We start from the raw sequence: 26,334 nt of genomic DNA on the forward strand, positions 1-26,334 counted from the left end.
CCTTGGTTGGTGACTTTTCCTTTGCAGGAGTCTTGATCGCTTTAACTATTGCTGATGTTGCGCCTGCAATTAAATCAGCCACTCCTTTGGGTGGTTTTTTCTTGTTATGACGACCTGATAGTAGTGGAATTTCTGGGGGCACTTAGTAATCATCATGATGTCCACTTTGTATTAGTTTTCCCCATAGGCGTAACTTCACAGTCTCCAACTTTGGGTGTTCTTCCTTTAACAAATATTTCATCTAAATCTTCTTCAGTCTTATCACGGGAAGTTGAAGCTTTCTTCTTGGAAGGAGGTTCTGTTACGTTTGCCTCTGTCGTCTCTTTTTTCACACCATAAGGTAATTGGGGAAGATGGAGTACATGTTATCTAAGTCTCATTGCTCCTGCAACCATCGCTTTGCTTGTGAAGGTGGCTCAAGGTAACCAAGTTGAAATGTCTCGGTGGTCAGTTCATCACCAAATGCATCCAATAAGCCCCTTCTTAGACTGATTATGGTATAAAATTTTTCAGTAATTTCATACCATGTCCTAATGGTGAAATCACTCTTTCTTTTCAGATTGATAAGCTTGATCATATAAGTATAGGTCACTTGTGTGGCAGCATCTATGGTGGCAGCCTGAGAGTGCTGCTCAATTCAAGATTTGTCATGGCTGAAAGCTGTCCCGAGTTGTTCAGTACCGGACTGTCGAGACTGAATGGGAGCCAATTCCGAATTTTGGAGTGCTATACCGGTCTGATCTGGTGGTGATAAAATCCTTGAATTTGTCTGACCTGTGACTGCACCCAAAGAAAGAAATTGTTGCAGCAAGCCAAGTTTGCCAATTAAATTACTACTTGAATTAGTAGTAGTCATAACCGTCCCTCTTGATATTAAAACTTTCACAGCAACGTGGTAGAAATACCTGAGCGTTACCTTGGTAAAAAGGCGGTAGGTGACGTTAAGGATCACGTTTTATGCTTGCGCTTAATTCATGTGTTGCAAAGATTTGGAAATCCTCAGTCCATTGTGTTTTGCACTCATTAGTCAACTTCCGTCTAGGTTGATTCATGCTCTCTTGCCATTAGTGGAGTTCCTCAGTGGCTCGGGCACTATTGTGAAAATGTTTAACAAATGATTTAGCAGCACCTAGTGCTTGAGCTATAATACTGATACCAAACCCTTTGATGACACATAACTGTAAACAGTGAGTGGCACAATTCACACTCTTCCACTGTTTCTCTTTAGCTAAAACATGATCTGCCCATTGAAAATTGGAGCCTTGATCATGAACAATGGCCACTACATTGTTGTCAGTTATGTTGTATTCATTTCAATTTATTGACTATACTATCTCCAGTGTACTGCTCAGGAAATGGATAAGTGGCTGGTGGGTAGCTTTTCAATTCCCAGGAGTTATCAATGAAATTCAAGGTATGGGAAATGTAGGCATCATTCGAAAAGCTGGTCCAAATATCAGTGGTGATTGCATATTTCGTCTCATTCGCAGCAGAACTCTATCCAGCTTTTCTTTGGCTACAGCAAACTTACGCCTTACAATGTCCTTCACTACCCAGGTTCCAGGTAAGACAATAATTACTTGAAACCTTCACCTTCCACAATAGCAGCAGGTCACAAATCTTTCAATTTGATTTGATTATTAATTTGCAAATAATTGTTTAACCTCATGGTAGTCAGCAAATGCCATTCTTCCCTACCAGAGTACATACAGCAATAAACACAATACAAAACACAACTACAATACAGCTATGCAACCATACTGATAATTCAAGGTAAGCTACAAGTAAAAGTCCATACCAGAGGATGTAAATTCATTATAATTAAAAGTAACCCTACCATCAATGCGATGAGCCATTGGAAACCACTTTCGGTTTATATTTATCTTTATGATAATGCTGTAAATGATCTCGAAAATTACTTGTGGTCCCACGATACACATACTCCTTGTTGCACAGTTGGCACAGAACATTTAATCCATTAGAACACATGATTAAATGAATGAAACTTACCCGACAAAGCGCTGCTACCTTCAGTTTCACCAATTGCTTCTGTTTCACTAGTCTCTTCACTGTAAACTTGCCTTGAGCGGTCACTCAAAACTTCAATTTCCTCTGACGCCATTAATTCGAATGTTTGAATCTTACAAATTTGTTTGGGCCTAGTACATGGAGACAATTCCAACAAGGTTAGTGATTATGTGATGCTGGCCATGTGATCCTGTTACACCCCAAGGTAGCACAGATGGTTGGCATGCTGCATATTAATTGACACTACTAATTTTATAAGCAAGGTTTTTCTGTCCTGAAAGGTTTCTAGTAATTTCATGTTCTCGGTAATATTTGTACACTATATGCACTTTTGTGAGACATGATTTTCACATGTTTTGTTGTTTGTATAATTTTATTGATATAACTTAGATGTTTCAATTCAAGTCATGCATTATCATATAATTGTGAGTTACAACCATTAATTCAGGGGCGTAGGAAGCACGGGTGCAACGGGTGCTGGAGCACCCTCACAAATTTGTCTGCGCGCGCCGCAAAGTAATTAATTGATCACGTGATCAGACAAAAAGGATTAATATACTGTATATATAAATATATTTATATAATACATACACTGTAAGTTTGAATATCATTTCCATTTTTATAGGATGCAATTATAGATCACAGCTTTGCAGCCGAGAAGGTGAGAACCGACATTTTTGTACTCATGGTATATGTTACCTGCTGGGTGAAATCCCGACTAGTTTGCATTTTCTCAAACTTCATTTTATAATTTCTTTGTTGTAGAGAGGGAAAACCGATGGGCTGGTAATCTTACTTACGGGCAATGAAAACGAAGGGCAGCCTTTTTTTACCGCAATGGAAACAAAATACATAAGTCACGTTTCCTTCGTTGTACGAAACTAAACAAAGATATTCTTACTCTCCATGAAGAGGCAAATCCTGTGGTATATTAAAGATGTCAATTCGAGTCTTCCATCACTGTTTACTGCAATGCACGTAAAATCATTTTTGTAGTATGTGTTTTTTACCCAATGTATTTCAATGACATTTATCTACAAAACAGTGTTATGTAACCTAGCAAAGTTTTCACTTAACGGGTCACATATACACACTGCATGCATGTAAGCTAACTACACACCTGTGTACAATGCACACAAAGCACTGTGTACAATGCACACAAAGCAATTTCTATCATGATACATGTATAGTGTAATAAAAGTTGTGCATTTTACAGGTGGCAGCTCCAACATTACTTCAACATAAAAAGGTGAGAAGCTATATTTAATTTGTTTGCCATGCATTGATTTTTGGTGGCCATGTTCAATAGCATTAGGTATCTTGAACGTTTGGGTATTTCTGGCCAAAAATGTCATTGTAAAACCAGCTTTGCAATATGATTTATAGGGATGAAAAGTCCACACGTATATCTTCAAGTGTAGGTGACCACCCATTTTTGTTACCTTCTTATCACTAGCCTAGTTTAAAGGTCCACTGAAATGGTCAAGTACGCTTTGGCTATTATAAATCCTTGCTACTAGTGGCTATCGATAGGGTGGTGCATGTGATTATATAGTCAGATCTTGTTTTTAAAAAATGTATTTTATTGTGTTGTCGTTACTACATCATGACGCATTGGACAAAGAAACTTTAGTATGGTGCATGAGATGCCATAAAAGTGACAGAAGTGCCCATGTACAGATAGATCAGATTTAGTTTCATATCATGTCTGCCATAACGACTTGAAACACAGTAAGAACTTGTACTGCAGCCAGTTATAAGCTTATGGGAAATACAGTTTCAAGCTTATGGGAAATAGTTAATGAATTTATGCTGATGTCGTGGTGAAGAAAGCCTGTATAAATCAACAGTACAGTGGAGTGGGAAAATATGTCTTAAGTTTATTTCTTTAACCATCTCATGCATATCTTGTCAGTGGCACCATTGCAATTTTTTCCTAGTGTTTCTCCATTATATTGCATGCTTGAATGTATTCAAAACATGCTATCCCCAGCGAGGCAACTCAAATAATATTGTTTGTTTCATGGTACTGCTAATCCAGCTTTGTAAACAAAACCAAACTAATTTTAGTTCAGTAGAGCAGAGCCTTTAGGCTGAGCTACAGGCAACTACGGAGCAACACTGCTATTGCTTTCAGCAGAACGTAATGGTCAGGCCAGTGCTTGAATATGCATCATCTGTATGAATATGAATATGCATCATCTGTATGGGATCCCCATACCTTAAATAATATCAATAGAACTGAAGCAGTACAGAGAAGAGCGGCCAGATTTTGCCTAAATGAGTTTTCAAGTCACTCTAGTCTTACTAGCATGCTAAGCCCACTTAACTTACCTCCTTTACAACAAAGAAGAAAGAAAGCTAAACTTACAATGATGTATAAAATTATTAATGATCTTATTTATATTCCCAAAGATTACTTTACCCCTAATGATTCGTGATTAAGAAAAGGATACTACAGGCAACTGACGACAAACATTGACTCGTATAAATTTTCCTTTTCCCCTCTGATTACACTTTGGAACCCCCTCCCCCCTATATAGTTAATTCCCCTTCCCTGGATAATTTTTGTAACAACTTAAGTAATTATATCTGTGCATTATAATCATTAGTGATTTCTGCACAGTAAAAATAAATAATAATAAGATATCCTTGCTCCCCTTGGTGTGCGTTTGAATGTACCACCTGTGATGAAATCGAATTCACAAATGGCTGCAGAAGATGTCATTTTGACAAAAAAATTTGCTCACCTAAGGATACATGTTGAACGTGCAATAGGGAGAATTAAGGAGTACTATATTCTGCAAAGTGTGTTACCTGCTGCCATGTTGGACATTATCAATCAAGTTGTGTTTGTTTGCTGCATGCTTAGCAATTTCAATCCACCATTTTCAGCCAACCAGATGATTATTAGTAACAGCAAAGGTGTCAACAACAGACACATACAGTATGGTCTTGCTTTTCTTTAAAAATATTCAAACTTCCGGTAGAGTACACCATCCACTACCACTAGCTGATCCCAGAGCTGGAACAGTTGACAGACTGCTCTGGAGTGTCTCCTCAAAGCTTCTGTATCTGGTTTACAGTTTGCTTCTCTGGCCTCTAGGATGGCACTAGTGCCATCCTCAAACTGTTTATTACGTAAATTTACATTTGATAAATTAGTCACAACGATGGTAACTGACACAGTGGTGGTAATTTCCTAGGTTGTTGACGGATTGGGTGGCATCCCTTAGTATTAATCGCTTGTGATTAACATTTTCCACCACATTGGATGGGTCTATTACAGAGACACAAGCAACTGTTGAGCCCTTGTGAAGGGTGACTGAATCTGTAGATGGGTTAATCAATCTGATGGGAACTGTTATCTCTTTGTTACTATCAGTAGGCTTGACCAAGGCATTAGCAACAATAATAAGTAACTTCATTGGTAGGGGTGCTGTTTCACTATTGATCTTTACCATCACTTCCACCTCACTAAGGGGAGGCAAGCATAATGATTCATATAATACTGCCTTGGCATCAACAAAAGTGGTTTTACTGATACCGCTGGTGTTTGATAAAGCGAGAGCCCTTCCTTTGAGGTGCAATACTCTTTGTTTGGCATTAATAATGCAATGGTTCTGTTGTAAGAAATCTAGCCCTAGGATGGCTTCTGCATTAAGAGTTTTGGCCGCAATAAATTCAGCCCAAACGTTCACACCTGAGAAGAAAACCTCTACATCAGCTACCCCTACAACCGGTATAGGGCTTCCCTCAACTCCTACCAGCTGGCAGCCATCCCACTTGCAGAGTTCAAAATAACGTGAGGTGATCGGCCATTTTCCGTAAAAAAATGTGATTGACCGATCAAGAATTAAAACATCCGGTGGTAGGTGCCGAATGTTTGTACAGTAGTGATAAGAGATGAAGAGACAGTGTGAGTATGAAAGAACAGTAGATGATGTAGAGAAGACAGTAGAAAGCGATATATTCAATATGACACGTTCAAGAAGTGGAAGCGCGATCTGGATAAAGAATGTAAGACAGTCACGTGGCTAGAATGTGAGACAGTGATGGAATGTGGCAGGAAGATGGTGAGGGCGCTTAAGTGCAGTATTTGTAGCAAGTACAAATCCAGAATTGAAAGCTCCAGAAACTTTAATGACAAATGGATTGTGGGAGCAGAATCGCTTCGCACGAGCAACATTCGAGACCACGGAAAAAACAACCAGTACGTGCTCGCTATGTCACTGCTAGAGAAAGAACATGCAACCAGCCATGGCGAAGGACCTTCGACGTATGCTCCAATTGTACAAGCCTTAACAAGATTGCCAGAGAGTGAAAAGGCAAGGCTCAAGCGTAAGTTTGATATAGCGTACCTTGTAGCAACAGAAAGTATGTCGTTTTTAAAATGCCCAGTAATCTGTGAGTTGGAGAAAAAGCATGGGTTAGATATCGGCGTTTCTTACACCAATGAACGCAGTGGTAGAACATTTGTACACTATATAGCTGAAGCCAGACGGAAAGAGCTGGCAGAGAAAGTTGTCGGCGCCAAGTTTTATTCCTTACTAATAGACAGATCCACAGACAAGGGAAACATTGACAACGAGGCTGTACTAACAGTATGGTGTGATCCCAATTGCAGTGATGAAAAGGTTCACACTAGCACTGATCAGGCCAAAGTTTGTTAGAGGAGAGGGCCTATTTGAAGTTCTAGGGCAAGCACTCAGCAAGTTAGGAATAGAAGACGTTGGTGATCACTACCAACAGTTAATAGGTATTGGGACAGATGGTGCATCCGCATACATTGCCAATGCTGGTTTAAAAAGAATAGTTGAGAGTAAACTTGAATGGATAGTGTGGATGTGGTGTCTTGCTCACAGACTGGAGCTTGAGATTAAAGATGCACTGAATGGTACTTATTCTGACGGAATTGATGACATGTTACTTCGTTTATATTATATATATGAGAGATCACCAAAAAAATGCCGTGATTTAAAAGATATAGTTGGTGATTTGCAGCAGTTCCTTACCTTCACTGATGATGGCATAAAACCTGTCAGAGCCAGTGGTACATGGTGGATAACTCATAAGCTCAGTGCTATGAAAAGAATTCTCTCTAAATTTGGGGCCTACACACAACATCTGTCAACCTTATCAGAGGACTCATCAGTGAAAAGTACTGATCGTGCTAAACTAAGAGGATACTACCTTCAATGGACACATGCAAAATATATTTTGGGGTGTGCTTTGTTTATTGATTTCTTAACCCCTTGCAGTATCTTTTCTAAAGTCATGCAAAATGACAAGATTGACATTGTCGCAGCACTTACAAGTCTTCTGAAGACATTGCATGAAATGGAAAAGTTGGCATCTAAGCCACTGAGTCAATGGGCAACCTACTCTACTACTTGTGCTAAGTTTGTCAAAGAGGGTTCGGGTTCAACCACTGAATATTATTACCAAGCTTAGAAAGTGAAGTGTTATGTCACTGTAGATGAATACTTTGTAGCACACTACAAGGACTATTGTAAAGGTGTAAGTCAGTGCATAAAGTCTCGTCTGGAGTGGTCTGACCTTGAGTTGATGAGAGATATCATTTTTGTTTTGAACACTCAAGGTTGGGAGAAACTTCTGGAAGAAAGTAATCCTTTAGATGAAGTTTTGAGGTTGGTAACTAGATTAAAAGTGCCACTGCAGGGAGCAGAAGCAGAAACTGGCGAGATTCATCGAGAGTTTACTGAAATGATGGATTATGCTGCAAGTTTTATTTCTCTGTCAACTCTTGAGAACAGAAGTGTTTGGTGGAGGTTATTCAATGCTCCAACTAAATGTGATTGGCGAAGTGCTTTACTTCTTGTTCAACTATTGTTTTCCTTACCTGCATCGAATGGGACAGTTGAGAGGGTCTTTTCATTGAGCAATATAATCAAAACAGAGAGACGATCACTACTGTCTGCTGAGTATTTTGATGATCTTCTATTATTGAATAGTAACAAAATTCCATTGACTAGCTTTGTGGCAGATCAAGCTATTGATCTGTGGTGGCCTGACAAAACAAGGAGGCCAAATCAAAAACCTAGAAAAAAGTACAAAAAGCATAGTAAAGATGACAAGAGTAGTAAAGTTATTATTTTGGATGATTCAGAGGACAGTACTCCTGTACCTTCTAGTGAATGTGAAGATGACAATGACCTTGACTGGCTTAATGAATGGGATACTTTGATTGGTTGATTTGTTTCAGTTTTCACTTTATATTATGTCTGTATTGTTTCTACCTGCATTATATGTGACTACAGTATGCTGTTTATAAGTGTTACTAAGAAATCGTTCATGGGTGCAGTACATTTTATCAAATAGCCATACAAAATAGATTTTGTGTGGCACCTATGGCCACACAAGTAAAACATGTTATTTTGAATTCTGCACTTGGAGAGCAATATAGTAGTGTGTTCAGCCAGTTTATTCCACGTTCATTTATTAAGCTAGTGAGACCCCGGAACCCAGGTGTGTTAGTACTTAGTGGGTCCATAGGAGCGTCCCGGGAAACCTTATATAGTTACAGGCCGTGACCATACCTGGAATGAGCGGGACTTGCGTCTCTGTGTTGACGGTACGAAGCTGCCTTGCTATCTCCCTCACCAACACGGGGATGTCCTCCCTTGTCAACGGGATTGGCGTTCCTCCATTATTAACATTGCCATTGCCAGGCTTGCCGCTGCTGCCGCCACTTGTCGTGGCCGTACTACTGCCACCGGAGCTACTCTCACGTGCATTGTTATCGCCGCCGGCAGATCTCCTGGTACTGACTTGCTGGGTGTGGTTGTCTCCATTAACGGGCTCCCTTCCATCGCGACCTTCAGTCAGAGTAGTATCTTCTTCTGAACGTGATTCAGTCCGCTTTCGCTTAGTCCCTTGACGTTTCAGTGGCATCCTACTAATACTAGTGCGGATGACTACACTTCAACAAGCTCTCCACGTTTTTTCACACTTCACAGCACGCCTTCTGATAACGCATGCACAACAAGTTGTTTAACTATCAATGTCTACCCATCAAGATGTGGTCACCTTTTGGTAATGCATGCGTGATACTTGTATTCCAATTAAGGTTCGCCCTTGATGTGTGGCCACCCTGCTTTTCTTGACGGCTGTTGCAGACACCAGTTGACTACGTACTTCCGCTTCCCTGCACTGCCCGCTTTTACCAAGTCAGTTGCCAATTAACACACACCTCCTCTTTGTGTTCCGTCGCTATATTAACTTTGTTTAATTAGTTAAACTTCATACAATACATACATGTGTTTATAAGTATAGCGTAATGCTGTATGAGTGTATACATACCTGCTTCCAATCATGAGACTTTAAAGCTGTTGTGGTACTAAAAATCAAGCTCTATCATTGGTTAACTGCAGATCTGATGAAGAAAGACTGTAAGAAACGGCAGGATCCTTGCGAGCTAGAAATCTTTTTCTTCAGTGTTGCAGCTGACAATCTTCCTAATTTACACTCAATATTCCTGCATTTCTCTGTATCATCTTTTCCAGTAATGAGGTCATAAATGTTGACAATAGCATCTTTTATGGTATGCATTGCATCTGGTACAGTTTGATGGACTGAATTATGATGCAGAAGGTCTAGAAATGGATATTTTCCTTTACATCCAGTACCCTTGGTCAAAACAGCAGCATTAGAAGTGGATCTACAGCACAGTAAATAAAAATGAAAATTATATTATACATTAAGATGACAGTAGTAGCACCATTACTATACATTTTCACACAAATTATAATAAGATGATTTTTCTCACATTCATGTTGCATTGTCAACTGCTTTATGGTTGTTCTTAACATCAGTCATTGTACGCTTATCCGGTGCTCTTTTCATCTCCACCTGTTGTGAAGGAAAGCCATGTGTTTCGATTCGCAACTCAGAGCTAGGTGGCAAATATTGCCTGTTTTGCAAGTATATTATCTGGCGTATTTCTGGGTTGTAAGTACCTAAAAGAACATGATTTAGATTGTTATTACAAGTATGGTTGGTAAACTTGGAAGTTGAGCTCATCACAATACAAACTTCCTAATATGTATTTGGAATCTGGTTATGTTGGTTATATACCTTTGATATCACACCACATACATCCTTTGTATGCGCCAGAACCAGATACTTTGAAAACTTTCCCGATCCCAGGATAGTCCAAAACAAATAGTGTGATTTCAATCCTCAGTTCTAACATAGAATCTTGATATGCATCATAGATTTGCTGCCTATTCAATTGTGACAATTCATCAGCTACCACTTGAAGGTAAGGATCTAGGTTTTTAGGCTCCAGATTGCCATTTCCTGGAATGATTCCGACCAGCACTACACTGCCAAATGAATTTCTAATGTGCCTGGGTAAGTTTAAAATGGTGATCATTATTGGCCACATTGAATATTTTACATGGGCATGACTGAATGGATTAACTCCATCCGTGCATACTGCTAGTGAAATTCCACGTTTGTCTCCTTTAAATATTCCAACAACCGAGTACGCTGCTTTCCAAGCAGGGGAGTCATGAATATCGTACATTTCACCTGTTGGGTCATGATCAGATCCTGTGTGACTTTGCAATGGCCATATTCTCTACATAGCTAACTCATGTGCATGGACACACATGGCATGGCTACTTGGGCAAATGTACATGTGTTATAGCTATTCAGTAAGAGAAAACCATCATTTTATTGATGAAAACTGCATGTTACAACAATAATATTATTAACAAGTTGAGATGAGTCTTTGTACACACACTGCCACTCATGTGTATACTCAATGAGTGGGTGTGAAAAGAAATAACAGTACTTCTATCAGTATAGGTACTCTTAAAAATGCATGCATCACTCAAATACTGGGGCATACTAAACTAATGCAAACTGGAATAGCTAGCACCGTTTGATAAATGAGAAGATGCATAGCTAAACTATATAATACACCATACGTATACTACATAATATTATGTATAGCTAATGCTAGATAGCTCAATTAGGGCAGACTTTACCTCTTCTGTCAATTCAGCGGATTCAATCTCCAAATATGGGTTTGATGTAGATGTTGATTGTTCATCTGAATTTAGGATTTCCAAATCTTCCGTTATTTGCTCTTCCAAGCAACTAATTGATCTTTTTCTGGCATCACAAACACCTGATGAAGAAAAGGCATAATCCATTCCTGATGTGGTAGCATCTAATATTGACAAAGTACAATCCACTCCTGATAATGACGAAGACAAAATGCCCATGCTCTCGCCTGTGCTACTACGCACGTTATCCATGTGCTTATGGCAGTAATAACGAGAAACTTTTCTTCCATTGCACATTGGGCAAGGACACGAAACTTTTTCAGAAACACTACTCATCTTCATAAGCAGAAATTCACGTATATAGCTACACGGCTGCTTATGAGCGTATTAAAGTGGAAACATTGTGGTTGACAGCATGCACATAAACAGAATACGTATAATGAACAGTACTGTATTCTTCTACGTAGCTATGAAATGTATAAACGCACGTGACCGGAACATGCGACTCTTGATATAAGCCGGCTGAGTGGCGGGAAAATTACAAAAATCTTGCAATTGAGCTAAGTTTTATTGTTAGTTGTCATGGCTGTACAGCTTTCAATAACTCAGGAACAAGCAAAGTTGTTGCTTCTGTTGCTGCAAATGGTGACATCTCAGTCCAGTGCGCATTCCACCATGCAGAAGCAAGTCGAGCTGCCCTTTCAACCGATTTATAGTTCGACACCAGACTCGAGTATGGACTTAGATAGCAGCCAGCTGATGTTTAACACAGAAGAGTTGCGCACAAAAGTAAAGAAGAACACTGACGCTCAAAATCTTTTACGCGTGAGTTCCTAGCTAACTGACAATAAAAATAAATGAATAAATAAAATACGTATATCAGTAGTCTAGCTAACTATACATTAAACTACCATTTGTAACCCCAGTAGAGATCTGCAAAAAAAAAAAAATCTCCTGTCCAGATTTTATAAACACCGCGAGCTTTAAAGTTATAAATCGAACAGTCATGTACGAGTAGCTATAGCTACTTAGCTACACGGTAGCATACGTATAGAGGCTTGCAGCTAGGCCGTTCATGCACAGACAACAATATCAATCGCCCTTACAACTGCGGTGAAGTGGGAAGGGGGCTAGACAAAGCTCATACGTATATATGTCCAAATACAGACTTATAGTAAGCCTCACTAGCTAGCTATAGGGAATTAACAATAATAGGTCTAGGCTTATCTTTGCTTTGCTTACGAACTCCCCGGCATTACATAATACAACTGTAGCTATAGTTACGTAGCTAGTCTGGCATGGTCACCCTTAGTCAAAATATTTTCTATTGATGGAAGGGGCGGTAGCTGCGCTAGACTATACTATACCTCTTTAATGAGACGGATTGTGGTGTTTGGCTACAATCCTGGTGGTAGCCAAAGTAGCTTAGCTTCATTTTTTTCTAACCGGACTCCCTAGCTTCCACCCACACATCTCTGTAGAAATGAAATAGAAGAAAATAAGGGGAAAGTAACAATATACTTACAGAAAAGACACCTAAAAACCTACAGAAAGCCCACGGATTGTTAGTTAACTGGTAGATGCCTCTCTGCAACTGCAAGATCTATTACTGCATGGGGGTACATCAGGGCACTTATAATTAGAGCGTGATCGAGAGCCCCAGATACATATGATCAAGGAGCGGAGCAAGGAGAACCCCATACTATACACTGGAACTAGCCCATCACCACTGAATATGGGGAACTCCACTTCTCACTAAGTAAGAAGGCCAAATGCAACAATAGACTTTTTCAGCCTGTCCATTATACGATTGCACCAAAATTCTGTATTAGCTTTGCACTGCTGTTAGCTATAATAAAAATCTATATCTGTCTTAAGATGTGCAACACAGCCACATTATTTTGGTACAGTATATGTTGTACTAGCTATAATTATAGGTACGTAACTACATGTAAATTCAGTTACGATTTTTGACTGGTGTAGATAATAATCCACTATTTAGCTATACTTGCTTACTCTCCTAGACCATGCATGGGCAAAAACAATAGAACAGGCTCTGCCTATAACTAATTAATTACAATACGCTAATCTTTTCTATTTGTATAGCAGCTTACAATCAACACTGTATATCCCATGATAATTTACTGCTAATAGGTAGCATGTAAGTGTATAGTGCACTGCAGTAGTGTAGGAATTGCTACATTTGGTACCTACAGTATTGCTATATGCCATCTATGCATTATGCTGTACACGGCTCTCCTCAATTTATGCAGTTGACGATTCGTGAGGCAGCAAAGGCAACCGATTTGTGGAACAAAGCTCCTTACCTAGAAAATATTACTCCGATAACTTTTATAAAGCTGTAAGTTACTGTAGATAACTTTTTGCTGTTGTTCGTGCATACACACATTAAGTGGTTAATGCTACACACACAATTATAGAGTGGATGTTTGTATTACAGACTATGTAGGAGTATTGTTGGTTGCATAACTTTAGTTGTCAACACATTCTGTCAATCAGTGTTGGAAGAACACAAGAGGTTCAGTAATAACTTTGTGGAACCCACTAATCTAGTATTAGAAATTGTCTATATCCTATCCCGACTCCCTGCTTACTTTAAATTTGTATACCTCACTATCTAGTAAGGAGTATGAGGAAATGAAGTGCATTGCATAGTGATACAAGAGCATACCAGGATTATCTGGAAGAAGGTTCAAATTTGAAAAGGAAATATGCTAATAATGTGTATGATAATATAGCTATACAGGTCTTCAAATCGAGCCCAGCACTCCACCACAGTATTAATAAAGCAACCTTAAGGAAAAGATTGTCTGATACACTTATGAACAGACGGCAGCATCTTAGACACTTAAAAGTCTTGCCACCTCCAAGAGTATGCTTCGTGATTACACATAAGCATTTGAATATGGTGTACCTGGTTAATGCGCATACAGCTACATATCTATAACTGTTTGCTGTACATTGCATTGAGTGTATATACGTATAGATAGTATCAGTTACATTTTAGCTACATGTATGTTAATATCAACACTTTTAATTTAGGAACAATTATAGCAAGATGCATATATACTTTGTTAACTAAAACTTCTCAGTGTTGTAATCTAGAATTATTCATGCATACTTATAGAAATGCAAAGCGTGTCCCATGTAAAGTTTCCAGTAAATCGTTGACTCCAAAGCCAATGCCACCAAACACTGGACAACAGATAACTGACTCTGCAGACTCATTGCTTGGGTAAGTAAACAGTTTATGTATGACTGTACTATTATAAAATTGTCATTTACATGCTTTACAGTATATGCATGAATGTATAATTACTGTTTGCTGTTTAAATTTCCATATATGCTGTGCTCAGTCACACTGTTGAAATAAGGTTTAGCGATGGAACTACCATTGGCACAGGAGTGCTCCTATTTGTTGGTATGTAACTATGTAAACAATTTATGGATCTATGTATATATTATGTTATAATAACATTGCAAACACTACCTTGAGGAATGTATACAGAAGCCCGTGTGTGTACGTATACATGTACGTTTTGCGGGCGTGTCTACTTTTTCAATGCATAACGTTACCTGCATTGTTATTTATAGATGAAAACGATATATTTTCAAAGGTAGTTTTGAAACAAAAAATTAGGGACATTAAAGACAATATCAGCTTGTATGAGCCACTGGACAGCAAGCTCTATTTCAATGATTTGGAAGTATTTAACATAATAACATTTTGGACATTTAAAAGTATACTTCAATGTATGTGTAATTTTAATACTCATGAGTTGTGAATGTGTAATTTAAAATTTTAAGATTTTTGAAGACAATTAATATCTAATCAAAAACAGCCAAGCTGTAAAAAAAGGTGTGGCCCCCAAAAAGGCCATGGTGAAAAAAGATGTGAAATCCAAGGTGGCGGCCAAGAAATGGCTGTGATGGTAGGTTAATGGTTACATTTTAATAACAACAATTCAGGTGAATTTGGTGCCAAGACCAAGCGGCACAAAATTCACCTGAATTGTCGTTATTAAAATGTAACCATTAACCTACCATCACAGCCATTTCTTGGCCGCCACCTTGGATTTCACATCTTTTTTCACGATCTCTCTACGGGGTGATTTGTTTCTAGCTGAACTCTCTACAGGTGATTTGTTTGCAGCTAAACTCTCTACATGGTGGTTTCTTTGTAGCTGAACTCCCTACATGATGGTTTCTTTGTAGCTGAACTCTCTACAAGGTAACTTCTTCTCTACAGGGTGATTTGTTGTAGTTGAATTCTCTACAAGGTGGTTTGTATGAGGCTGAACTCTCTACATGGCGGTTTCTTTGTAGCTGAACTCTCTACAGAGTGATTTGTTTGCAGCTGAACTCTCTACATGATGGTTTCTTAAACTGAACACTCTACAAGGTGACTTCTTCTAGCTGATCTTTCTACAGGGTGAATTGTTGTAGCTGAACTATCTACAAGGTAACTTCTTCTAGCTGATCTCTATACAGGGTGATTTGTTTGTAGTTGAATTCTGTACAGGTGGTTTCTTTGTAGCTGAACTCTGTACATGATGGTTTCTTTGTAGCTGAACTCTTTACAAGGTGACTTCTTCTAGCTGAACTCTCTACAGGGTAATTTCTTTGTAGCTGAACTCTCTATATGATGGTTTCTTTGTAACTGAACTCTCTACAAGGTAACTTCTTCTAGCTGATCTTTCTACTGGGTGATTTGTTTCCAGCTGAACTCTCTACATGGTGGTTTCTTTGTTGCTGAACTCTCTACAAGGTGAATTCTTCTACCTGATCTCTCTAAAGGGTAATTTGTTTGTAACTGAACTCTGTACAAGTGCGTTTTTGTGGGTGATCTTACTGCAGGTTGATTTGTTTGTAGCTGAACTCACTAAAGGGTGATTTTGCTTGTACGGTAGGTTGCAAAAAAAGTTAACGTTTCGTAATTGTAATCACACCGTACTAGCGTAACCACAAAAGTGTAATTACGCATTATGCTCTATTGATAATTACGAGCACTTTGTAAATACGGCTGGGAATCCACCTGTAATCCTTAGTACGTAACGTACTTTGTATTGATTAATAATACAGACGTAGTTACGTACGTAATATTGAGTGTACTTTTTTTCTGCAGCTAGCTACGTACGTAGCTAATTCAAACCTCCACTGAAGAACATGATCAACGACATAAAGAAGCCTGGCAGCTCGATCGGACAAAACTACTTTACTATTGAACACAATGTATTGTTATTGACTTTATTAAAGTTACTATTTAGCTATATTTTCGTATGTACGTATCAGTAATCACTGCTTACTCTATAGTTTAGTATTGTTCAGCTACTTCCCACTAGCTACGCTTCTGGTTGCTAATGACAAAATCTTCCAAATCATCTACTGTGAATCTAGATCTCCTATTTAATGCATTGTCTCCGCCTCAATTAAATGATTACTTCTCCAGTGTCCAACTGGTGGACTTAATAATAAAATGCTGCAATTAATGTAATTGTATGATATAGCTATCACGTGCTGGCTGCAATTATTACTTGTGGGATCGTGAAAATGATTCTTAGTGTCTACGCTAAGCAGCGAATACTAGTGTATTATTGGGACGGCACTAAGTCTTCAACAGCACTAAAGAAGAGGCTGAAGGATGAAGACGGGCTGAGTTACAGTCGGACTGCAATTTGGAAGTTCCTTCGCGAATACGCAATGCATGGTAGTCTAGCGAGGAAAGAAGGATCGGGTCGTCCAACGACGATAACTGTTATGGTGAAACAGCTTGTTGAGAGACAAATGTTACACGACGATGAAACCACAGCGTATCAGCTTCACAAGTAAGTACGTAGCTAGTGTAGCTTACTTTTCTAGTGTTGCACTGACTTCATAGGTTGCTGTCAGACCACGATCACTCGTTATCTGTTTCGACTATACTATGTTGCCGTCAAAAGCTGGGCTGGACTTTCCGTGGTAAGTGCTTTAGCTGAGAATCATCAGAGTATTCTGCTAGTCTGTCAGCGCCCACCTTTTCACAATCTGGTCACCGTCTAGTATTGCAGCAATGGAATGTAGCTACTTGAACACATATCACAGTAAATTAGGCAGTATATACGTACCTATGGGAGGTAAACATCACTGTGACAGTATACGCGTTGTGATACTACTTTGAATTGTTTTTTGCAAATTTTGAATGCTAGATCCTTCTTATGTGAAGGTGTGGGTGCCACCAGATTAGTATTCTGCAAACTCATGCATGTACAAGTGGTTATATATACTTGTGTACAATAGTAATAATATAAAGATCACAAAAGTATACATGTATGTACATTTCAGATCATGATCAGTGTAATAAATTTGCTAATCTTTTCAAATCACTATGATACAATGTAGGTAGTGCCTACTGTCAGTTGATTCGCCAAGCTAATAAGGAAAAGCGTGTTGCTTGGGCAATGGAATACTTAGAGGAGGCTGAAGATGGGTTTAATGACGTCATTTGGAGTGATGAATCTTCGATACAGGTTGAAACTCACAAACGCCACTGTTATAGAAAGCAAGGATCTCCTCCCAGAACAAAGCCCAGGTGATAACTACTTGGTATAATGTCATTGATTGTGTGTTTTAATTTGTTTTCAGAGCTAAACATCCTGTAAAAGTGCATGTGTTGGCTGGAATTAGTGTACGTGGGCCTACTAAAATATGCATCTTTGATGGTGTGATGGATGCTGTGTTGTACGTTGATATTTTACGTTCCACACTGTTACCTTTTATTCAGGAGAAGTATGCTTTGGGTCATAGGTTTATGCAGGACAATGACCCAAAGCATACTTCTAGGCTTGCTAAAGCTTTTTTTGAGGAGAATAATGTTAACTGGATGAAGACTTGTGCCGAATCACCTGATATGAATCCCATTGAGAATATGTGGCACGAGCTTAAAGAGTTTGTCAGAAGGGAGGTAAAGCCTAAATGTAAAGAAGAGCTTGTTCAAGGAATAAAGTTTTTTTGGAAGACAGTAGATGCTGCAAAATGTACTAGGTAAGACAAACTGCTTTTCACACTTAGGGCAAGATTGTCGTAGTAAGATTGCATACTATATTGTACTGAAGTTGTGTTGCCTTTTGTTTATTAACTAGGCCATTGTAATTACAGTAGCTGGGATTTGCTGATTAATAATGATTTTTTTACTGTGTCTAGGTACATTCGACACTTGGCCAAGGTCATTCCAAAAGTGCTGGATGTTAATGGAGAAGCTACTGGTTATTGAAGGGCATGTCTTTCAGTAGTCCAAAACGGCTTTTTTAAAAGCCTATACTTAGTAAAAAAAATATTCGCCATGTAGAGACTTTTCACTCATATAGTACTTCGTTCATGCAGAATTCAAGATTTGATTTGTAACCAGTTGTTGCTGTGCATGTGTACAAGTCACATACATGCCTTTTCAGACTGGTTGTATGTAGCTTTGTAGCTATGTGTGTAATTGTGCTTAGATTTATTTCTACAGGTATAAAACAAACATGAGATTGGTACAGCTTCAGCATGTGAAGACCGATGACAGTCATGGAAAATAGCATTTCGGAGCAAAGGTAAGAGGTGTTAATAATGCTGCGAATTAAGTACAGCAGTTCTTTCAGGTAAAATTGTTACTGCTTGAGCATGTGGAAATCAATTCGCGCCAATGGCAAGTAGCAGGCATGTGTGGTGAGACTGTATTGTTGTCTTGCATAACCAAACCACTTTCCTTTGTCTTTGAGCAATAAAGGCCCACACATATTGGCTACATAAGACTAATTGTTATTCGTTTTGTAATTTTCACATTGCATGTGTTGTTTAATTCCAAAGAAATGATCACCGTTTATTAGAGATCCACATACCCTGATCCCCCTAGCTCCCTCTCTCCTGCTATGGCACCTCCTATTTCACAACAGTGCACCAGTTGGATTATGGCAATAGTTAGTAAAGATCTAGGATGGAAATATAGAATGCAGCACTGAGCAATATTCACTATTTTGATTGTGCTAAAGCTGCTACTGAGCTGTTTACAGGTTTGTTTCTCCTTATAATAAATGTTAGCACTGTTAGGTGTTTTTCTCCAGCTTCCCATGGACCCCATACAGTGATTGCATATTTGTGCCACTAGTAACCAGGTGCTTACCAGTATACAACCATCGCCATAGAGACAATTCCAAGTTAAGCCTCTTTCACTTGTAATATTATCATAAACTCTAGCTAAATTGACTATCACTATGATTTTTTATGCTAGTTCCATGGAAAGATAGGATAGAGAGGGGTTTGTAGGGGATGGGGGTGGGGAGTATTTCATTTATTCAAGCTCAAAATTTATTGGCTTGCACCTTTTAGCCATGACAGATTGTCTGGGTCCGACCCGATTGGATAATGTGAAAGTGTATTATGTCATAACCTAGTCCAGCTTATTGAGATTAGGAATGTGATAGGTATATGTACATGGTGCTACACAAATTTACCAGAAGAGTATGTTGAGGTTGAAGGTATGCATGAAACCACACCCACTTAATTTAATCTGGAATTTTTATCCAGGTCACTGGGTCAGCAGTAGTGACCCAGTTTCAACGCTATGGTCTACTGTTACCATGGGTTTTATCTGTTTATTGCAGCTCAATCTTAACAATAAAGGCCACAAATTAGTGCCAGATGACCAAGTGTTGAATAATTTAAACCCACAAATATTCATTGCAGAGTAACAGGTAGAAAGGTTTAGATAAAAGTGAAATTGAGCAGTCAAGACTCATTGCAGATATCCTATTGCTTGCCTACATTTGGTTGTATGTTTGGATTGATCCAAGGTTTTCAAACAGCATGGGATAAATATGTGTGCTTATTAAGCAGGTTATATATATATATATATATATTTTTTTTTTTTAGCTGGACAAGGCGTACTACCCAGTTGTATTGTTTACCCTGTGCCTTTATTGATGACATTTTCATTATGCTGGTGCTGTTGCATCGTACTGCCTAATGGTATTGTTTATCCACAGTTGCACCTTCATTGCTGTCACTTCATTCTGCTGGTGCCGTTGCATCATACTGCCTAATGGTATTGTTTATCCACAGTTGCACCTTCATTGCTGTCACTTCATTGTGTAAGTTAATTTACTCCTGTGCTGTTTGAACACCTCGGGGAGTCCCATTGTGCAACAATGTGGTTCAATCATATTCCCTTTGACTGAAGGACACCATAAAACTATAAAGTGTGGTTTCTGAGATACCTACAAGGGACGGCCTTTTTACATGATCGACTATTGTCATAATCAGTTGGTCCCAAAGTATCTGTTATGTAGAGGCTCCTCTGTTTAACTTTCCACATGACTTACATGGCCACTAATGTTGAGAGCTAATATCTAGATGGTTTTATATACCTAAGACTAAGTTGTCTTGATTAATAGTTGCAAAGCAAGGTATGGACTTGTGTGAGAATGAAATATTGTTTTGTAACTTTCTATTTTCTTTAGTATAGCAAAGCTGTACAGATGTCAAAGTGATTACAAAGTTATTATGGGCTTGTATAAGGTGATTAATTCTAATTGTTTGGTAAGTAATATTCTCTCTGGTAGGATGGTTCTAATTAAAACTGTCAGACATTGAACTGCTTGGTGTAGCAGATAATTTCCCCAGTTGGATGGAACTTGTGGAAACCTGTAAATATATTCCAGTTGTGTGTATCAAACATTTGGCATATTGTGATTTCTCTTTAAATTTTATAATCTGCTGAGGTATACTCAGTGTAAAAAGTATTAAATTTAATAATTAACTTTGAGGGCTTTCAGGGGATTGGAATGAATTGTATGATAAAATACGATGTGGTAATGGTCCAATAACACACTCTAATGTGGAAAACCAGGACACATTATGACAACTGTAACAAGGAACAATAATTTAACTGTATGTGTTGTGTTCTGTACTAGAAATAGTTCTATTAAAGGCCACCCTGAAAGTGGGCTAGTATGATTTTTTTGTACTCCTATTTGTTCTATTGTTGAGGTATACTTTTATACAGGATGCTACCCCATGGTTTAATTCATTGTATTAGTTTGCCGTTGGTAACAAATATAATTGTTAGTGATCATATTGCATTACACATTTAGATCCTTGAAATCAGGAGACAATGCCTTTGGGTTGGTCTCAAACTGTCAAAGATGTCCATACATTGACTAATATGTGTCTAAATATCAGAGCCTTTTCTATTTAGTTATGACACGTGCACCTTGCTAAGTTAACCTTAAATGCTTGTCAAATAATTTTTAATTTTGTATTATAATATCACACTACACATAGACATTACAAAAGCATATTATTACAACCAAAATGCTTTGTGGTGCCTGCACCACAAGCATGTTACATACACAACTACAAATCAAGCCATCAAAAAAACTTAATTACATAACATAAACAGGATTTCAAATCAAATGTAATACACAAACAAAATCAAGTAACACTATAACACAAACGAATCTACTGATTGGATCAAAGTGGCTATATATAAGAAGTAAAAAGAACAAATAAGTACATAACGTAGATAATCAACTGCTAGTGGCTAAAAGTTTTTATACGATGGACAGTGACTCATGATCAGTGACTTGCAAGCCTGTCCTATAGATTCAGTACAACTTTTCCACAGACTTTCAAACTCAATTTTTGTTGGGGGTAGTCTCGGCACACATATATTCATCAAAAATTACTTTAATTGTGTCAGCTCAGCAACTGGTAATGGATGCAAACTACCTGTCCCACGAACAGTGCACAGTTTCATTATCTCTTTGCCGAAAAAGCTTTCTTTTGCTAGGCGAACTGATAATGTTGGAATCTTGGTTATATTTAAGAGTTTGGGATACTTTTCAACTACAGTTTCAGGTTGTTGTAATTGGATTTTATTGATTGGTGGCAGTGGTTTTTCCTCCTTTTGTACAGCTAACCGTTTTAAAAAAGCTGATGCTTTGTTGTTAAGTAGCGGCTCTATAAATGACCTGGCGGCTCCACTACAACTGCTAGATGGTGTATCAGTAGTGTTATCCTTTGATATGGCTCCACTACAACTGCCAGATGGTGTATCATCATTCGACACTGGTGACGATCTATTCGATAGTACTAATGGTGATACATGTGGGCTTGTCCAGCTTGTCATGTTGTCAGCGTTGAGTCCACTCGATGCTGATAAGTGGAAAAGATAATTCAGTTTAGAGTCTAGCATCTGTAAGTGGTGATCCATCTTCACAACTCTGTTAGCCAAGTCTACATTAAATAACAAAATAATTAACAAATGTAATTATATGATGTTTATGAAAAGTCTACAATGCGTTTTTGTTTATAGCACAACTCTATATGTCCCTACACAATTGTGCAAACTTGTGACTACAGGGCCACAAGTACTAATTAATATTATGGAAATTTCTTGGAAATCAACAAGACACTGTAGATTTTGGTTCTATTATAATGGTATGGGTAATGCACTGAAATACAGTGCCCGAAGGATAGAAACCATAAGCCTTAATTTTACGCCAACATCCCACATAAAAATCTCCTTTAAGTATTGTCCAACGGTAGTTTAGAAACATTTACAAAATAAACTTACCTTTTATTTCCTCTTTATACTGTTGTTGTTCTTCAGAATTCTGCTTATGCGTAAACTCATGATTTGTGAAACCCTGGTTATGTGTGAAATCCTGGACACGTGTCTGGTCACTTGTGAAGTCCTGGTCATGTGTTAATTCCTGGCCATCACTTGTAAAATCATAGTCCCAATCATCATAATTGAACTCATGATCATCACAATTGGATGATGTAGTACCAGCATGTAACTTTTTTTGACTGACATTCTGCAATAGATTTGCGTCATCTTCATTTTCACTTGAGTCTTGATCTGAAAAGTTCTTCAATAAAGTTTCACTTTGTTAATTAAATTAAATACCTGACTCCTCAGATTCCTTTCCACTTCCAACAACTATGATGCTGCCTCTCTTCTTTGAAGCACTGCCTGCTATTAACAAATAAAACAGTATAATAATTTAATTCAGAAGTCCATGCAATGTATGTAAACAAAATGCACCTGAACAACAAAAAACTAGCCAACTTTCTGCTCTTACATACTGCCATAAAAGTGATGCAAGAAAATCAGATGTGCCAAGGTGCGTAATCAGTGCATTAATGGTGTTGACTATCCAACTATAACATGGCCATATGCAATGACACTGTACGTACTCTTCTTGGACTTCTTTTGATCTTTTGTAGACTTCTTTGCAGTTAACTTTGACTTCTTCACTTCTGGTGCTGTTGTTTTTGACTTCTTGACTGTGCTTAACTTCTTTCCACCTATATTTATTGGATTTATATTAAAGATACTGAGACTTAACATACCATCTGTCACTAGTTTTCTTTTTCGTCCCTTAATCAATTCTATTATAATAAAGTGAACATGACTCAACTGCCAACATTTGAATCTACCACAACATATAGCCTAGAAACATGAGGCCTTAATAGTGAGTGGCACTGATGACACAAATGACAAGCTAACCAGATGTGTTTACTACAATAAGCCATATGAACAGAAAGTAGTATGTTTACTATCATCTCTAATGTTTCAGGTCGAAATTGTACTGCTTCCCACACACAGTACAGATATTTCACATATTTGGACATGACATGACAGAACAGTCAGTACATGACAATATCACACAATAGTAGTCATGAGACAGCCAGCCTGACAATTGACTAGGAACACCTATAAAACATCATCAAGCATGGTGCTTGATATTTGGGAAGAATTGTAGCCAGAGCTCAGTACTCAATGCTGCAGCACTATTTTGAAATAATCTGTAATGTTTACAGAGAATGGTGTTTATTGTTTACAGAGAATGGTGTTTATAGTTTACAGACACGACTCACATGTAAAAAGAAGGTGGAGACTTGTACACCTTCCCATACACTTAAACATGAGTTACACATTGCCTAATTAGGATATGTGGTGTAGGGCATGACATAACAACACACAACAACACAAAGCTTACCTTTCTCATTACCTTTTAACACTTCTATCTGTGGTAGAGCATCACAAGGTTGAATATTTTCATCACAGGTGTAGTTAAATTCTACTAAAAATATAAGTAATATGAGTTACACATCTCATATATTATGGGACCAAAAAAGTTTGGTCTCAATAACAAGGTAGCCTTGTAAGCGGGCTGTTCTTAGAGACCTACTGTATTAAAGGTACGTACGTCTAGGTTCTATAGTAAGGCTGTGTTATTGCATGGACTGTAAAAAAGGATTTATGGTACAACTATATAATAAGCTTACCAGTTTTTCCATCTATGAAGGCTTTTTCCAAGGACAGCATGGCTGCTTTTGTACCTAGAATTGTATACAAACCAATCTCCAACAGTAACTATCCTCACTAATTTATTGTCAGAGATAAAGTTAAAAACAAGGCTGATATTACATGACAGCAGTCAAGCTGTTTTACCCAGACAATCAAAGCTGTGGAGTAGTATAGTGCACGAAAAAAAGTTCAGTAAAAATAAATGGAACAACTAAGGCTGATTGTCAGACAAATTTCCAACAAGTCAACAGCCAAAATCAAAAATCATTTACATGATTGAGGTCATAGTACAGTGCTTACTGGAGTGACACCCCTTGCAAACAGATATTATAATCTTAATTGTATAAATGCAGTGCAGCTATTTTTTAACATACCATTTCCAGCTATTTTTCTGGCATTGTAACACTTTCTCCCAATGCAGAATCCATTTTCTTTCGAGTTCAATGTCACTTGGCTAGCTTCATGTATACTGACCTTTTCTTCTTCTACCCAGTGAACCAAATAGTACATCGCTACATGTCCAAACAAATAACCAAACATCATAGTAGCTTAAGCCTCAGAATGCACACACCATACATTTAATACAATAAAGACATGACAAGAATGTAGTAAACAGCAAAGGCATGAGGTGACCATACTTCACCGAAGTTCCACATTGGGCAGCAGATATGAAACTGACAGTGCCTTTACTGGTAGTTTTCCAATGATCAACTGGCACAAATATCGGACCACACAAGTGAACAAGCTTAAGCCATTATAACCAAACCCATCAAAGACAATTAGCAACAGTCATGCCATACTGAATAAACTTATATAGCTACCCTGGCATACCAGAAGTTCTTAGTGTGAATTGACAAGCCACGAGGGAGCAGTCAGCTAGCTGCGCCTTTGCTATAAGTTTAGCCATGAGTGGCAAGTCATATAGCGAAACTGCAGCCACCAAAGACAATTAGCAACCACGCCATACCGAATAAACTTACCCTTCTGTATTGCCATAGCAGAAGAAGTCCTTAATGTGAATTGTAGTCTTCACCAAGGTGGCACTGTGACTTGGGTTTCGATTGAATGCACCGGCGAAAAACTCACAACTGTGACAAACAACGCGAGGGAGCAGCCAGCTAGCTGCGCGCCTTTGCTCAAAATACAACAAAAAAAACAACAACTACGTAGCTAAATACAAATAAGCTAAGCCACACAAGTGAGCAAGCCATAGTTTGGCTCCCACCACAACACAATACTGAGCAAGCAACACGCAGACACAAACTTGATACTGAGAATAAAAAGCATAAACTCACTGTTCTGTTTTGTCATGGAGGCTTTAAACGCTTCAGAGCGCACTACGTTCCTTCCGAAGAGGCGACTACTACAGAGTGCCGACTACAGTGTAATTACGTTCCGGTACATACTAACCCACATACGTACAAATTGTAGCAGTGACGTACGTAATAACTTCCGTACTTTATTGCGTAATTACCAAATACAATTAAAACAGAATTACGGTACAAACGTGCATAATTACTTCATAATGAAGCCGTTATTACAAATACGAAACGTTAACTTTTTTTTGCAACCTACTGTAGCTGAACTCCTTGCATTGTATCTAGTTTCTAGCTGATCTCTCTACTGGGTGATTTGTTTGTAGCTGATCTCTCTACAAGTTGATTTGTGTGTAGCTGATCTCTCTGCAGGTTGATTAATTTGCAGCCGATCTCTCTACAAGGTAATTTGTTTGTAGCTGAACTGTCTATAAAGTGATTTATTTGTAGCTGATCTCTCTGCAGGTTGATTTGTTTTAGCTGAACTCTCTACAGGGTGATTTACTTGTAGCTGAACTCTTTACATTGTGTGTAGTTTCTAGCTGATCTTTTTTTGTAGCTGACCTCTCTTCAGGGTGATTTGTTTCTAGCTGATCTC

At 38.3% G+C, this 26,334-nt stretch overlaps 1 protein-coding gene across 7 annotated transcripts; it reads right to left on the reverse strand.

The window, feature by feature from the left end:
- Positions 1–21,338: 21,338 nt before the first annotated feature.
- Positions 21,339–25,993, reverse strand: LOC136244616 (uncharacterized). 7 transcript variants are annotated; one of them, XM_066036178.1, is made up of 9 exons: positions 25,716–25,993; positions 24,795–24,932; positions 24,399–24,452; positions 24,110–24,193; positions 23,460–23,498; positions 23,304–23,414; positions 23,014–23,082; positions 22,678–22,965; positions 21,339–22,337 (listed from the first exon to the last, which is right to left on the reverse strand). In XM_066036178.1, the coding sequence occupies exons 1-9, from the start codon at positions 25,729–25,731 to the stop codon at positions 21,784–21,786; spliced, it is 1,353 nt and encodes a 450-aa protein (XP_065892250.1). In that variant the 5' UTR covers positions 25,732–25,993; the 3' UTR covers positions 21,339–21,783. The 7 variants fall into 7 exon arrangements, with proteins under 7 accessions (XP_065892250.1, XP_065892249.1, XP_065892246.1 ...); XM_066036177.1 differs by lacking the exon at positions 25,716–25,993 and adding an exon at positions 25,401–25,640; XM_066036174.1 differs by lacking the exon at positions 25,716–25,993 and having other exon boundaries at positions 23,014–23,079; positions 24,795–25,642.
- Positions 25,994–26,334: the final 341 nt, after the last annotated feature.

The sequence above is a fragment of the Dysidea avara genome, chromosome 14 (assembly GCF_963678975.1).
Source record: "Dysidea avara chromosome 14, odDysAvar1.4, whole genome shotgun sequence".
Lineage (NCBI taxonomy): Eukaryota > Metazoa > Porifera > Demospongiae > Dictyoceratida > Dysideidae > Dysidea > Dysidea avara.

Bases quoted from the DNA above. Each gene is read 5' to 3' on its own strand.
- LOC136244616 (XM_066036173.1), bottom strand. From the start codon at position 24,963: ATGATGTTTGGTTATTTGTTTGGACATGTAGCGATGTACTATTTGGTT. The intron at 23,499-24,109 runs GTAAGCTTTGTG...TTATTATAATAG, and splicing joins GTTAAAAGGTAATGAGAAAG to AATTGATTAAGGGACGAAAA. The intron at 23,083-23,303 runs GTACGTACAGTG...ATTTGTTAATAG, and splicing joins TCAAAAGAAGTCCAAGAAGA to CAGGCAGTGCTTCAAAGAAG.